The sequence below is a fragment of the Microplitis demolitor genome, chromosome 3 (genome assembly GCF_026212275.2).
Source record: "Microplitis demolitor isolate Queensland-Clemson2020A chromosome 3, iyMicDemo2.1a, whole genome shotgun sequence".
Taxonomy (NCBI): Eukaryota; Metazoa; Arthropoda; class Insecta; order Hymenoptera; family Braconidae; genus Microplitis; species Microplitis demolitor.
The window spans coordinates 20,914,188-20,930,079 of NC_068547.1; the positions used below are offsets into that span (position 1 = coordinate 20,914,188).

General features: G+C 28.4%; 3 protein-coding genes across 5 annotated transcripts; 1 reads left to right on the forward strand and 2 right to left on the reverse strand.

The window, feature by feature from the left end:
- The first annotated feature begins 156 nt into the window (after positions 1-156).
- LOC103577540 (6-phosphofructo-2-kinase/fructose-2,6-bisphosphatase) lies at positions 157-6,415 on the forward strand. The gene is made up of 6 exons (XM_008558219.2): positions 157-1,162; positions 2,532-2,959; positions 3,352-3,825; positions 3,896-4,130; positions 4,210-4,337; positions 5,182-6,415. Exons 1-6 carry the CDS (start codon positions 1,075-1,077, stop codon positions 5,236-5,238), a joined length of 1,410 nt encoding a protein of 469 aa, XP_008556441.1. The 5' UTR covers positions 157-1,074; the 3' UTR covers positions 5,239-6,415.
- A 713-nt stretch (positions 6,416-7,128) lies between these two features.
- Positions 7,129-9,870, reverse strand: LOC103577541 (uncharacterized). Of its 2 annotated transcripts, none has more exons than XM_008558221.2 (7): positions 9,733-9,870; positions 9,467-9,641; positions 9,087-9,391; positions 8,841-9,014; positions 7,959-8,229; positions 7,601-7,876; positions 7,129-7,531 (listed from the first exon to the last, which is right to left on the reverse strand). In XM_008558221.2, the coding sequence occupies exons 3-7, from the start codon at positions 9,284-9,286 to the stop codon at positions 7,331-7,333; spliced, it is 1,122 nt and encodes a 373-aa protein (XP_008556443.1). In that variant the 5' UTR covers positions 9,287-9,391; positions 9,467-9,641; positions 9,733-9,870; the 3' UTR covers positions 7,129-7,330. The 2 variants fall into 2 exon arrangements, with proteins under 2 accessions (XP_008556443.1, XP_008556442.1); XM_008558220.2 differs by having other exon boundaries at positions 9,467-9,655.
- A 1,692-nt stretch (positions 9,871-11,562) lies between these two features.
- LOC103577542 (ralBP1-associated Eps domain-containing protein 2) lies at positions 11,563-15,485 on the reverse strand. Of its 2 annotated transcripts, none has more exons than XM_014444247.2 (6): positions 14,939-15,485; positions 14,596-14,867; positions 13,025-14,471; positions 12,853-12,893; positions 12,585-12,789; positions 11,563-12,516 (listed from the first exon to the last, which is right to left on the reverse strand). In XM_014444247.2, the coding sequence occupies exons 2-6, from the start codon at positions 14,767-14,769 to the stop codon at positions 12,335-12,337; spliced, it is 2,049 nt and encodes a 682-aa protein (XP_014299733.1). In that variant the 5' UTR covers positions 14,770-14,867; positions 14,939-15,485; the 3' UTR covers positions 11,563-12,334. The 2 variants fall into 2 exon arrangements, with proteins under 2 accessions (XP_014299733.1, XP_014299732.1); XM_014444246.2 differs by having other exon boundaries at positions 12,853-12,917; positions 14,939-15,484.
- Positions 15,486-15,892: the final 407 nt, after the last annotated feature.

The window sequence follows — 15,892 nt, forward strand, 5'->3', positions numbered from 1 at the left end:
CTGTACATGATACGCGGCGCCAAGCCGGAAGAAAAAGACCCGAGTAGTCAGCGTATGTGATTGTGACGTAAGTTATATATATACATATATATCTATGTAATATGAACTTGAAAGATGTAAGTACTGGTGACTGGCGAGTACACGAGTCGCGTGATTTTAAGTAACAGCAGTGGGGCTTCTCAGCGGCAGTTGAGCTAAAAATCCGCTGGTTAACGTCAGTTTATTCTTGATATTTATCATAAAATTCGACTGCACTTTCTTTTTGAATCAGTAAAAAACCCCGGGTTTTTTAAAAATAAATTTAAATATTTTTATTGCAAATACAATAAAATTAAGTGACGTTTTTATATTAAGCTGTAGTAAATAATTTAAAATATTGCCGGTAATGGAATAGTTTAAATTTCATGGTCAACTTAGAATTTTTCAGGTTTCACTTGATCCAGTTTAAATCTTGCCAAGATCATGTGTATAAATTCAACATTTAAAAATTAAACATGTACTGAGTTTAATTATATATAAATGTACGTCTTTAAAATTAAATATAATAAGCGCAGCTAGCGGGGTTGTAAGTAAATTACTTACATACTTTTTTTTTATTATTATTTATATTATTACGCTCTTTCAATTGTGAAGTAATAATTTTTTAAGTGCGCGTGCGTTTGAACATTCGAAAGGCTTACAATTTAAAGTCACCACGCACTCTCACGAGTCTTAGCTCTAGCTCTGGTATCATCGGTTATCAGCAAGACTAAACTGGTACTGGTTACTAGTTTCCAGTGATCATTGCAAGTGTCATCACTCAATTGATAATAATAAGAAACGTTATATTTTAAATTAATAGTCAAAATTATGAATAATTTTAACTATTGCGATTGACCAAACAACAACACTTGATTGGTCTTGTCTTTGAATATTTGAGGGTTAGAAAAAAAATAATAAATTTTATTTTATATATATGTGATCTATTGATCTTTGTTAATTATTAAAAAAGTTTATTAAAGTATCTGTGTGATAGTTTAATTAGTGATAGTTTATTTTTGAATTTGAAGTGACAGTTTTTAAAGAAAATTACCAATGAGCAAGATGACTGATCGTAAAATCGAGGGGCATTATACACCACCGACCTCAGATACTATTCAAACAAAACCTTTTCCTATCAGAGGTATATTTATTTATTGTTCTTTTATATTTTTATGATCTGAAAGCAGCAGGCATTTAAAAATTGTTTTTTTTTAGGTACAAATAAGAGTAAAATATTTATGATCCTGAAGTTGGCAGACAATTGAAAATTTTTGGTTTGTTTTTTTAAAAAATTAAAAATATGTACATGTAGGAAATTTAAAAAGCTAGAGGTGCAATTTTTTAAATATTTCTTTTTTGTAATTTTTCGTTTTTAAAAAAATTCAAAAATTATTAGACCTCGACTAACCTCAGTGATACTGAAATTAGCTGTCAGTTGTAACTGGATTTTTTTTAAACGACAAATTACAGAAATAAAATTATTTTTAAAAATTGCACTTATGGTTTTTTAAATTTTCTACACGTGCATATTTTTAATTTTTTTTTTCTTTGAATTTTATTATCGAAACTTCAGGATCATAAATATTTACAGGAAACAATTTATGAGTGTTAATGTAGCAGATATCAAACAAAATTATAAATAAATAGAGTAAATAATTGATAAAATAAAATTTTTAAAAAATGCGTATTTAAAAAATTTTGAAATTAATAAGTGTATTTTTTAAAATATGATTTTGTAAATTATTTACTATATTTATTTATAATTTTAAATTTGTCTGATGTCTGCTACATTCACACTCATAAAAATTTCATATTAAAAATTAAAAAATATTTTTGCGCATATTTTAAAAATTTTATCTCCTTGTACATAACTTGTTTACAAAAATAAAAAAAATTGTCATATGTCTGCTACTTTCAGTATCACACAATTTTTATTAATATAAAATGCCAAGTATTTTAATCAATATAATAATGAATGAAAGTAGCTTGAGTTACTGTTGACACTCGCTTGTTGTATTTTCTATTGAGAAACTTATTTAACTAATAGATAACTAGTTATTGTATATATTTTATTTTATTTTTTCAAAGTATCGTTTACGTCAATTGACAAACAACAGAAATAATTATATGCGTATACATTTTCCATATGCGTTAAAATAATTGTCATTTTTTCTTATTTATGCATCACTGATATTTGTGAGTAACCTATAGCCTCATTGCTTACTTTATTAGATATCATATCAAGGACATTGAGTTTTTAAAATAATTATACTGTACAAACTGTCGACAAATTATCAAATAATTTTATTACATGTAATAAATTTTATATTTTATTTTACTTAGCTTTTTATTGCCGTTATTAAGTCAATCTTATCGCGTACATGGACGTTGGACGGAGTAATTTATCATATATATTTTTTTATCTTTATGAATGATAACACGAAACTTAAATATTTGAATAAATTTAATTGGTTTATTTTTAAAAATTAATAATTATTATTTTTTGACAGGTGAACGAGCTAATTTTGTAAACAAACCTCATGTAATAGCAATGGTCGGTTTGCCAGCACGTGGAAAGACATATATATCAAAAAAATTATGTAGATATTTAAACTGGATTGGTATAAATACCAAGGTCTTCAATTTAGGTGAATATCGACGACATGCTACCACAGCATATAAATGCCATGAATTTTTTCGTCCTGATAATATTAAAGCTATGGCTATAAGAACCCAGTGTGCTGTTGATGCTCTCAATGACGTTTGTCAATGGCTGGAGAGTGGTGATGGGGAAGTTGCTGTTTTTGATGCTACCAATTCGACCATTGAGAGGAGACAAATGATCCATAACATTGTTGTAGAAAAAATGGGTTTTAAATTATTTTTTGTTGAGTCTATTTGTGATGACCCGGAAATCGTTGAACAAAATATCATGGAGGTAGTGTATTAATTTATTTTAAGTATATACCCTAATAGCCACTTTAGCTTTAAATTGACATTAATTTGTTACCCGAATTTGCCGACAATTTGACAGCAAAAGTTGTAAAGAAAAATTTTTGGTTAATTTTTTCTCAATTTAGAAGTAACTTTTTTTTTAATTTTTCGTTTTTGATGGCAATTTGTATACAACTTTTGAAGTTAATTTGTATTATAATTCGGATAGTAAATTTATGTTAAATTGTATAGTAGATTGTCATCAAAAACAGAAAAACCCGTAGTTGACGAACATTTGACGAAAAATTAAAGAAAACTTTTTCTAAGCAAATTGAGCTATTAGGGTATTTATATAAAATATTATTTTATGTAATGATGAAAAATGAAATTTTTTAGGTAAAGGTAAGCAGTCCAGATTATGCAAATATGAATAAAGAAGAAGTACTAGCAGATTTTATGTTGAGAATTGAACATTATCAGGAGAAATATAATCCACTTGATGAAAGTAAAGAGAGCAATTTGTCATTTATGAAGATATACAATACCGGTGAAAAGGTATTGGTGTTTAAACATGAGGGTCATATACAAAGTAGAATAGTTTATTATTTGATGAACATACACATTATACCACGTACTATTTATTTGACGAGGCACGGCGAGAGTATGTTGAACTTGGATGGGAGAATAGGTGGTGACCCTGATCTCAGTGATCGTGGACGACAATACGCTAAAGCACTTGCCGAATTTATTGATGAACAGGACATACAGGGTTTACGTGTATGGACCAGCTGGTTGCAAAGAACAATTCAAACTGCTGCTGACGTTAATGCTCCTCAAGAAAGGTGGAAAGCTTTAAATGAAATTGATGCTGTAAGATTTATCATTTTTATTAAGAATTTAGTTTTAATATATTTAAGACTTAATTTATTTACTTTCATAGGGAATATGTGAAGAAATGACTTATGAAGAAATATCCAGTAAATATCCAACAGATTTTGCCGCACGGGACCAAAATAAATTTTCATACCGTTATCCAAGAGGCGAGAGTTATGAAGACTTAGTAGCGCGGCTTGAGCCAGTGATAATGGAACTTGAAAGACAAGGAAATGTTTTAGTTGTTACTCATCAAGCTGTACTGCGTTGCTTACTTGCTTATTTTCTTGACAAGAATGCTGGTAATTTTTCATCAATATCAATATTAATAGCTGACTAATTCACCTAATAATTATACTATTAAAATATTTATTTCCATAGATGAGTTACCATACTTACAAGTACCTTTGCATACAATTTTAAAACTAACGCCAGTTGCGTACGGTTGTAAGGTAGAACGGATTCGGTTACCAATAGATGCAGTGGATACCCACCGGCCAAAACCAAAGGTAGAAGCTAATTCCAATGCAATCGTAAAAAACAATGATAATTCTGTAGTTTAGATTAACTATCCGTAATGTATGAGTATGACATCGCACTACATGACGACGGAAGGAAAGAAAAAAAATTAAGCGGCGTACTTATTTCCAGCTTATCGTCATAACTTAAATTTTTTTTTATTTTTTTTATCAACCATTACTAATAAAAATACCCTCATTCTCAGCTTGTAATCAATCGCTCCTCATTGATTGTCTATTTTAAAATTAATTATAATTTTGAATAGAAAATTTTCTTTCCTTTCTTCATATTATTCCTTTCTTGTTATTCATGGCTTTCCTAACTCTCATAAATATTAATTATCTTTTTACCAATTAATTTTTTATTTTAACTTCACGTCATTCCACTCATAATCAAAACTTAATATAAAAAATAATTAATTATTAATTGGAAATGCTATTGAATAATATTTTAACTTTTTTCTTTTATTAATTAAATAAATAAATCTTAACAATGACATGAATTTTTTTTTAACCGACATATCGGGTATTGATTAATAACCCGAGAGCAAGTTAATATGCATATATGTATGTTTACATATATATGTTTAACGTACTATAACAAACAATATACGTCGTACGACAGAGTATTTTATTATCGAATTAATTTAATTGCTACATGCTTGGTTTTATCCATCAATTTATTATAATTATTATTATTTTTATTTATTCCTTCGCTAAAGAGTTATCAAAGTCATTTGTAACAATTGATACTGACCTAATTTATTGACCGCTAATTAATTATATCGAGTGATTACAGTAGAAAAAAGATATATCAAGATAAAATTAATTTCAGATCCCGGGATATTTGGAGGAACGATTCAGATGCAAAGGAAAAAATCAACACACCTGATAGCTATCGTAATTCATATTTAAATAAATTCAATCAATATCATTGCTAACTATTATTACCGATTTTACTTCACATTATTATGACTTTATTTTAATTACCATTTTTTTTTATTTTATATCCCAAATATTTACCGGATTTTATTTAAAATTAGCGGCATTTTTGAGGCAGCGGGCTGCCATTGAGCTTCATGTAGTGCCAAATTATTTTATATTTAATAATAATAGTTATAATTATATGATTAATTACTTGACAGCTTAAGTATACGAGTAGTTGAGATACCAGTGGTTTATATGAATATTTAATTTAAATGAATACGCGGGCATTTAATTTTATTTTTGCTGTTTAATGATGATGTGATAAAAATGCTCAAAGCAGTGTGTGAATATTTAAGGAATTCTCAGTTACTGCCCTTCACTTTTTAAAAAATTTCAATGACTCAACTGTAAGCTCATCAAAATTTTATCGATTAATTTTTAAATAAATTAGAGCGTTAATTGAAAAAAGGACAATTTCGCTGAGGTATAGATTTTTAAAAGTTGATGTCAATGGGGAGTTAAGCGAAATTTGAAAAATGAATTTTAGCAAAATCTTTATGTCTATTTTATAATTAGAATTTAAAATTTTTATAGACTAAAATTTAGTTACCAAATTTCATTTGACATCTAACTGATAAAAACTGCAAGTAATTTTTTTTAAATTCTATATTTCGGCGAAATTTTTATTTTCTTTAATTAAGGTTCTAATTTTTCTTTTAATTAATTGATAAAATTTTGATAGGCTTATGACAGTTGAGTCATTGAAAATTTAAAAAAAAAGGGGAGCACTGTCTAAGAATGCCCTTAATTGGTAATTATATTAGTATAAATAAATTTTTTTCTCTTGATTATCTAAAATCAATGTGTTCTCCACCGATGAATTTATTTTTACTAACAGTTTTAAATGCGCAGCTAATACTTCCTTCTTATTAAAATAATTATAAAAAATAGAGTCTGAAAGTTTTAAATCGTTTTAAAAAAACTTTAAATTTAAAGTTGGTGTTCTTTAAACAAATAAATATAAATCTGTCATGAAAATCCATAATGACAAAAAATCTAAACCAATATTTACAATTACACTTATTAAAAGTATAAATAAATAATATGTAAATTTTTATCAATACATTTTATCATATTATATACATATTATATTATTATTAAATATTTTTCCTCTTGTACTATAAATTTTACTGTATTAAAAATAAAGTAATAGGGTCTTCTTACTTATATAAAATACAAAAACAATATTATTGTAATGTATTTATTTTTTAATAATTATTATTGCTCAAATTTCCGTACTTTCATTACTGTATAATACTTTTCTTGTAGCAATATTAATAAATTAAAAAAATAAATATATTATATATTTTAATATATGAACATCAATCTGATGTAAACGATTCAATATTTAATAAATATTTAACACAATAATTCAAATATTTTATGTTTACAAAAGAACACTTTTTTTTTTTTTATCAATGCAGTAAAATATTATGGAAGCAGCAGACAACCGACGATGCTGAGAAAAAAAGTTTTCTTTCCCTTCCGTGTGCCTTAAATTTTACCAGGATCGCCGTCTAAAAAATTCTATAGAAAATTCAGTCGGGCAAAAATTGTTTTTCTTTTTTTTTCAGTAAAATGTACGGGAAATTTTGGGGTTGTCCTGCAGGTTGAACCATTTTTTAGATTTTTTTCGGTGTGTACACGGAAAAAACAATATAGTAGTGGCTATTCTCTATGATAGTACTGATTACTTTTGTGAAAAAAAAAATTTCAGACAGTACTGTCTGCTATATAGACTGTATTCCCTACTCTCTGGATAGTACTGAGTAAATAAAATGTTTTTAAGCAAATAAACATTTAATAATAATACTTTATTTGTACTTTATAGAAAGTGCCAAAGACTACTTTCAAAATGAAAATATTTAACACACACACAAGTATTACTAAAAATCTCATGTTAATACTTAATTAAAATATATATTAAACAATAATAAATAAATAAAATAATTAATCGAATAAGTAACTCCGGCTATTTTAATTACGAGTTTGTCAAATTAATTTAATAAATCATCGGGGACAACATCTGGAAGAGTAACACCCAGTCTTGTGACCATCATTCCAGCAGTTTTACATCCGCACTCTAAGCAAGACTTTGGGTCCCACTGAGAAAGCACTCCGGCTAGAAAACCAGCAACCAAAGCATCACCGGCACCAGTTGCATCAACTACTGGACTTGTTGGTTTTGCCGGCTGTACCTATTTATCAAGACAATATTTAATTATCAAATAAATAAATAATTAAGTTAATTTAAATAATTTAAATACTTGGACTGAATTTCCTTGTCCCCAAACGACAATAGCAGGAGCAGACCCGCCTTGTGTCATGACAAATATATCATTATCAGCTAACCAATCATCTTTACTTCGTTCAGTACTAGATACACCAACAGTTACACGCTTAGAGCTGTTCAAAAGAAACGGAATATCTGCTACGTTGTCAAATTTAATATTCAGCGCTTTTGCAAGTGCTGTCATTTCACGTGCGTTACCGAATACTATTTTAGATAGTCCGACCATCTCACATACTGCTGCATGATGATCCTTAATCAATAAAAAAATTTTATTTACATCTTGTAATAAACGTATTTAATTAATTAATGCATTAATTAATTATGTAATTTACCTGGACCATATACTCGCCATTGATATTAAAAGCGATGATAATATTTTTGTCTTGTGTCAATCGGACAACTTCTTTGGCGACATCAAGGCCATGAGTTAGAAAGAACCCTTCGATATAAACAATTTTAATAGTATCCCATGGCAAATTTGCTTTTTTCAAATCATCTAGTGAATAAACACCAGCAGCGCCTAAGTTAGCAATCAGACTTCTTGATGAGTCTCTTGATAATGACAGGGCTATTCCTGTTGGAAGGTCAGGATGTAGAGCATACCTTAAATAAAAATTATATTATTTATAACAATTGTAAGAGTTATCAGTGTCCGAAAATAATGAAAGACGTAAGCAGTAGATAAGTGATAAGATTAGAGCATGATAAAGATCTAGCCTTAATGCTTATTACTAAAGCTGACGTACTTCTTAGGTGCGGGTTAAAGTACAAGGATGATGAAATAAAATTTAATGATGACGAAGATAAATTACCTAATTAGTGACTATGGGAAATATTTTATATATTAATTTTTAAACGCATTATTTTATTTGATGCTTCTAATAATTTAATTAATTGATTTTGCTGTTAATAAATTCAATTTTCACATAAATACAGAGCAGTTTCATGTGATTACTCAAATGTACCAGTTACTGACATGTCCTAATTCATAAAATTTGTATATTTCGTGCTGAGTTATAAGCAAAAGTAAATTTTTCAGAAATATAAATTTGGATTTTCTACTGATGACTTCAATAAATAAATTTCTAAATTAGTTGAGTAAATAATTTTAAAAGTAAATAAAATATATAGCAATTGTGTGTCATATTTTTGAATAAATATTTTTAAATAGCTAGTGTTTTTTTAAATCTATAAATAATATGTGTTAATTATACCGTGTTTCAACCCCAGTAGATTTAACTAATTTTTCCAAAGTTGTACCGCGTGAATCATTTCCTATACCACCACAATAAATTACAACATGCGGAATTTTTGGACCACCACAAAGCCATTGTAAAATTCTTGCAGTATTTTGTGCACATCCTCCAGCAGCTACTCTTTGCTTCCAGCTGTCAAATAACAACACAATAAAATAAACTAAATTAAAATATGATTAATTAATTAATTAATAAATAACTTACTCAGTAGGCAAATCAGCTAAAATTTCCTGAATGATATCCTCCGACAGTTCAATTTCGCTGTCAACTTTAAGTTTATATTTTTCCAACAAATTATCATCTTGAATATTAGATACGACATCTAATAATGGATTACCAAATGCTACAACTGCTGGTAATTGCAAAGTTGCAATAACTTTTTCTAATAATTGTTTTTCTACCATTATTATTATTTATGTATTATATCACGTAGGCAGATTGTCACGTGCAGTGTTGACTTAACACAGTTATTATTAATAAATAATTTATGTTAAAAATTTATTTTTACCCTGTAACAATTAAATATTCAAGTTTTTAATTAATATAATTATAGATGTGAAAATATATACGTTAAAATTTCTGACCTTGAAGAATTTTTTTACTGTCAAAGGTAGAGGCGAGCAGATACGTGCGGACAGAACTAGACTGTGTCGGAGAATAAAAGACCGACAGACGTAAAACGTTAGACGTCCACACCCAGTAAACGTTCGCAATACAAACATGAAATTTCGTAATCACTGATGGAGATATCCTAGGTTCCTGAAATAGGACGTCTGAAGGTTAACATGAAAAAAAATAAAAATCAATAGTTTGAAAATTTATTTTGTCAAATAAAACTGATGAAACTTACTGGTTAATTAAATAATTGATGATTGGAATTGATGAATAAGTTGTTATATTTTATATATGGCGAAAAATTATTTAAAAGTTTAAGTATTTATTAATAATATATTTTTGTGGTAAAAATAGATGTGATAAGAATTTGAAGTTAGTTGATAGTCGAAGTCTATCGAATGTAAAATGGAATCATGCGTTCATTGGCTGGTTTTTAAAAGTACCAGGTTGCTATTGGTTGGAAGTGTTCGATTTTTAATTCGATAGATTTTAATTTTTGATAAATAGTTTATATATGACAATGAAATAATGATAGAGTTTGATATTTTTTAAATTATTTATTTGGATTGTAATATTTTTGTATGAATGTGAATGTAGCAGACATAAAAATTTAAAATTATTAATAAATAGAGTAAATAATTAATAAAATAAAATAAAGAAAAATGCACATTTAAAAAATTTTGAAATTAATAAGTGCATTTTTTCTAAATATTATTTTTTTAATTATTTTCTGTATTTATTTATATTTTTGAATTTGTCTGATGTCATTTTTGTTTGTAATAATTAACAGTTTGAATTTTGTCGCGCGAAAAAAATACAGGTTGAAGAATTAAACATAAAATTTTTGACTTATTGTTAAATGTAATAGTAAGTTGACAATTGCTAAGATTATAAATTATACATTGTAGCTGTTTCTTTTTATTTTATTTAATGATACTGAAATTAGCTGACATCTAATAATTTTTGAATATTTTCAATATGAGTGTGAATGTAACAGACAAGTGTCAATTTAAAAAATTTTTGAATAGAAAAACAAAATGTGAATAGAAAAAAAATGAAAAACTGCGTATTTAAATAATTGAAAAATCAGCGCGCGTATTTTTTAAAATTTCATTACTTTAATTAATTTATTTATTTACTTAAAATTTATAAATCGTCGCACGTCTGTCACATTGACACTCATATTTTCCATAACGATAAATTTAAAAAAAAAAATTGCACTTGGAGTTTTTTAAATTTTCTATAAGTGCATATTTTTTTTTTAAATTAAATTGTTGAAAACACAAATTCGAAAATTACTAATTGTCTGCTCCAGGATCATTTTATTTAAGCTTTACAAAATAAAATTCAATAAAATATTTTAAAGTTGATATATTATTTACTAAAAAGAATGTATACATAATTTATATACAAAAGTTTACTGATTTGATTCATTTTAAGTGTCCAATAGATCAGTTTTAGCAAAATATTTTTATTGGCAATCCCAAGCGAGATAATGATACTCAAGTTAGCTGACGTCTGACAATTTTTGGATTCTTTTTAGAAAAGATGTATTATAAAAAAAAAATATTTCACAAAACTGCACCTATAGAATTTTTAATTATCTACATGTGCAAATTTTTTTTTTTTTTTTTTTTTGTTATTAGTTTGTGAAAAAAAAGTCAAAAAATTGTTAAATGTCTTCTAACTTCAGGATCACAGAAAGATATTGATATATTTATTTATAAATAAAATATCATTTAATATATGGCACAATTTTATATAAATTTAATCCACAATTTATTTAATATTTTATCACACAGGTGATAGACGCGAAATATTCATAAGTGCTTTGAAAAAAAAAAGATCCTGAAGTTAGTAGACAATTAAAAAATTTTGGATTTTTTTTTTTCAAATCAATTACAAAAAAAAATCAAACAAAAAATATGCACATGTATAAAATCTAAAAAACCATAGGTGAAATTTTTTTGAATACTTATATTTTATAATTCACTATCTTGAAAAAAATCCAGAAATTATTAGACGTCAGCTAACTTCAGTATCATAAAAAAAAAATATAAATAAATAAATTTAAATTGTAGTTTATTATATCATTTATAATTAATTTAATTACATCAAATAGAATTAACTATCAGGGGAATCAATCCCAGTGACGAGAGCTATACATTTCTCGTAATATTTATAATTATTATTTTTTGTATCTCTGTTTTTTTTATTTCATATCTAGACTAATACATATATACAAATACATAATGATAAAGTTAATTTAATTTGTTTACTTGTCATTTTTTCTTTTTTTTTTTTTAAATTAATGATATTATTTATTTGATAATAATGTATATGTAGAAAACATCAACAGCTAACTATATCTTTTACGATACATACAGAAACATTTGATTAGACTTTTTTTTAATAGCTTACGAAAATACATTTTGACTTTAATCGATAAAGTCTATTGATACTGTATTTAAATTATTTATCACGTTTTTTTTTAATTCGTAATGCAATATTAATATTTACTTTTTTTTTTACTCAGTACCAATAATAGTATTTTAAATTTTCCTATCAACACTTTGTGTCATAATTTAATAAACAAAAGTAAAGAAAAAATAAAATATCTAAAGTATTTTAGCACTTTTTCGACATTTATATTATGATTGTTATTTTTAAAAATATTTACGAGCAGTTATAAGTGCAAGTAAAAAAAATATAGAAGGGAGTAAAGATTGACTTTTTTTTTATGAGGAAAGCGAACGAGAACGTGACTGCAAGTATGGGCGGACAACCACAGCGCCTGAGTGCCGGAAATGGAGGAGAGATAGCGATGAAATGCAGGATCAAGTTATAAGAAGCAATTTAGCACGTAAATTAATTCGTTCTTGAAGCGCGCCGGCCAATTCGCGGGTCAGTTCTTCGCATACGAGTCTCAGCTCGGAATTTTTTTCTCTCAACTCCTCTAGAGTCAGACTTTTACTGTCGTCAGTGTCATCTTTTCCTTCTTCTTCACCTTCTCCAGGTTCTAAAAAAAATTATTATTATTATATGTTTGTTATATATTGGGTGAAATATATATTTGATGATTCTTACTGGGACTAGGTTTACGATAAATATGGAAAGCACCACAAACTCCAGCAAACTGTTGACTTTGGTTCGCTGGAGCGGTCTCTAGATTTGCGACATCTTCGCTCTTGGGAGAGAAATGGGAAAAATCAGCAACGAAACTTGGATTTTCAGTTGTTATTCTTTGATCATCACATTCACTTTTCTGTCCGACTAGTTTTCTCGGTGAACTCTTAAAGTACATTAAAGCAGTTTTATAAAAAAATATATTTATTTATTATTTTTAAAAACTTACAACTCCTGGTGAGATTCTCGGTGGCACTGAAGGCGGAGCACCTAAAAAATTTTGTCCATTTTTACCTGACGAAATATAAAATTAAATAATAATAATAATTAAAAAAAAAATAATAACAATAATAGTAGTAATACTAGTAGCTTTTTATTATTTGTATATTGCATTTAAATACCTAATTTATTAAGATCGAGACTAGAGCTCCGAGTGTGAGTTCTGTACGGTCTAGGAGGTGGTGGCGGAGGTGGTTCTTTTTTCGGCGTGACGGCGAGACCGTCGTCATTTGAGTTAAGTGATTTTTTATTGAGCGATCTCTGTCCTAGGTTTACAGCCGACAGCAGAACATCTTCATCAACTAATCCAGCGGTGCTATTATTTCCATTGGCGGTGGAAGCCAAAATAGCGGCCTCAGGTGTCAGTCTGAGTGGGACCGGATGTAGAATCTTTGGATCTCGTTCAACTGCAGCTTTTTGTAAGTCAAAATTAACTATAAATTTTGGCTTTGGTCCGGGACTTGCTAGAGCACCCGCACTACCAGTTGGAGAATCAACAAATTTAGTCCATTCTTTGTTTTTTTCTCGGGTGTTGACTGCCGTGTTTGAGATTAACGTTGTACCAGTGGTACGTGAGTCAGGCGAGCCTTGAGTTTGAGACTGAGATTGAGATTGACTTATCTGCGTATTGGTTTGAGTTGGAGGTGTTGGGGGTGGCGGAGGAGGAGGCTGAGGAGGCGATACTTCAGCAGCGACAACTGAAGCTAAAGCTGGTAACGGTGGCGGTGGTACTGTCAATGTAAATGCCAAACTAGGTGGCAATGAATCCGGTAGTGGAACGTGATTTCTCCTCAGCACAACAAGATGCATTGCAACATAAAATTCCTGTAAACTCAATGCTCCGTCTCTGGTGACGTCTGCCAGCTGCCAAATCCGTCTCAGTTCAGCAACCGGCAGTCGCGATTTTTCAAAGAATGTCCTGGCAACCGAACCAGCCAACAAACCCTCCGGATTCGGTTGCAATCGTGAAAACTGGGCGGCATAATAATCTCTCTGTTCCTCACTGATAATCCAAACTTCTTCGGGTGGAAAACTCGAAGCATCTCCATCACCGTCAGCTTCATCGCTGCTGTGTCGCTCAGAACTTTCTTCCTCGGTACCCAGCAGCTGTCGTTGTTCTTCGGACACCAAGAGACCTTGCCAGCTACCAGAGGCTGAATCTAAAATGGTATCTCCAACCATCAATCCGTCAATTATCCGCTCTTGCGTTACACTATTCGTGGGCGTAGGTGAGTCAGTACTGCCACCAGTTTCTCGAGGAGATTCAGCGTCACTCTCACTCTCTGTAGTACTTTCAGGTAAATGTGATCCAGTTAATCCAACAGATTGAGCCAATGTTTTAGCATTAGATACCATACAATCTTTACTACGTCTTTCGCTTGTGTCCTCGTCACCAGACGTAGGCCACGAGAATCTCGGTAACGGTGTTGCCATTTCCAATGAATTAATAGTCATATCACGGTGTATATCCAAACCAGCTTGATGCGCAGCAACTAATTTTAATGCTGCGTAAAACTGCTTTCTGCCCATATGATTGTTTACTTTTGAACCCACACATATGTCCAGTATCTACGACACAAATACAACAATGATAATAATGAAATACCCACATAATATATTCAATTAAATCACCAGTTTAAGTAACTTCCATAATATAAATTGCGTAATATACAGTATTATCTCCAGCAATTACCTTAATAGTTATATCTCGAGGTAAATTTGCAGAACGAAATAACTCAGCAGCCTTGACAACCGGGACATTATCAGGATCCGTGTTGTCACAACAATACAAAAATATATCACCGTAATAACGTAATTCAGTCTCTGTCAGGTGAGCATTTGCTTCGGAAATAAATTCCCAATTCATTATGTATTTTTTTATGTTTTTGTTAAACGAAAATAACAGTCAATAAAAGAAACTCTCGTTAAGTGTAAAGTAGAGGCAGCTGATAACGTTGGCTCGTCCTACAAATCCACAAATAAAAATTAAATAAACCGGATACAATAGATATTTTAATAAATAATTAAATACCTACTTCCTACTGCGTAGACTTTTATTTACATGTAAATATTATAACTCGTAGACATAACTCTGGTTTAAATAAACTCACCAGTACATAAGAAAATTATCAAAATTTAAATACTTGTTTATATTTAATCACAAAATTTTTTATAGTTTTATTTAAGACACAACTACATGACCCCTATTACTCTAAACTATTTCCAACATCCGCCATTTTTATCCTCGTATTGATGATCAACTCGAGATCCATGTACATTTATACTGTTAACTTGGTTATCAACAACTTAAATTTCTTAGATTTAACTTTTATTTAATAAACGATTACGTCATTGTTATTATAATTACAAGTAATTAATATTTTTAATATAAATAAAATAATAACCATTTAAATGGACTTGGATTTTGGAGTTTAGAGCAAATTCACTAAACCGGTAAATTATCACTGTCAGCTGATGTATATACATGTATTGTATATATATATTTATATGTATACTATATATTTTTTTTATGATACTGAAAGTAGACAGACAATTTTTTAATTTTTATCAGTGTCAGTTGTAAGTAAAATAAAATTTTTAGACCATGCGCGCAAATGTTTTTTTTTAATTTTTCATGCGCAATTTTTAAAATTGTTTTCTGCAAGTATTTTTTTATTTAAAAATAATAATTTTTTTAATGTCTGCTACTGTCAGTATTTTTTTTAATAACTGACTACACTGCAGTTTTAAAATTTTAAATATTTTTTTTATAAAAATTTGGAAGCGCAATAAATATGTGAATGTAGCAGGCATCAGATAAATTTTAAATTATTAATGAATAGAGTAAATAATTACTAAAATGAATTTTTAAAAAATGTGCATTTAAAAAATTTTTAAATTAACGAGTGCATTTTTATAAATATTATTTTTTAAATTATTTATATATTTATCAATAATTTAAAATTTATCTGATGTCTGCTACGTTCACT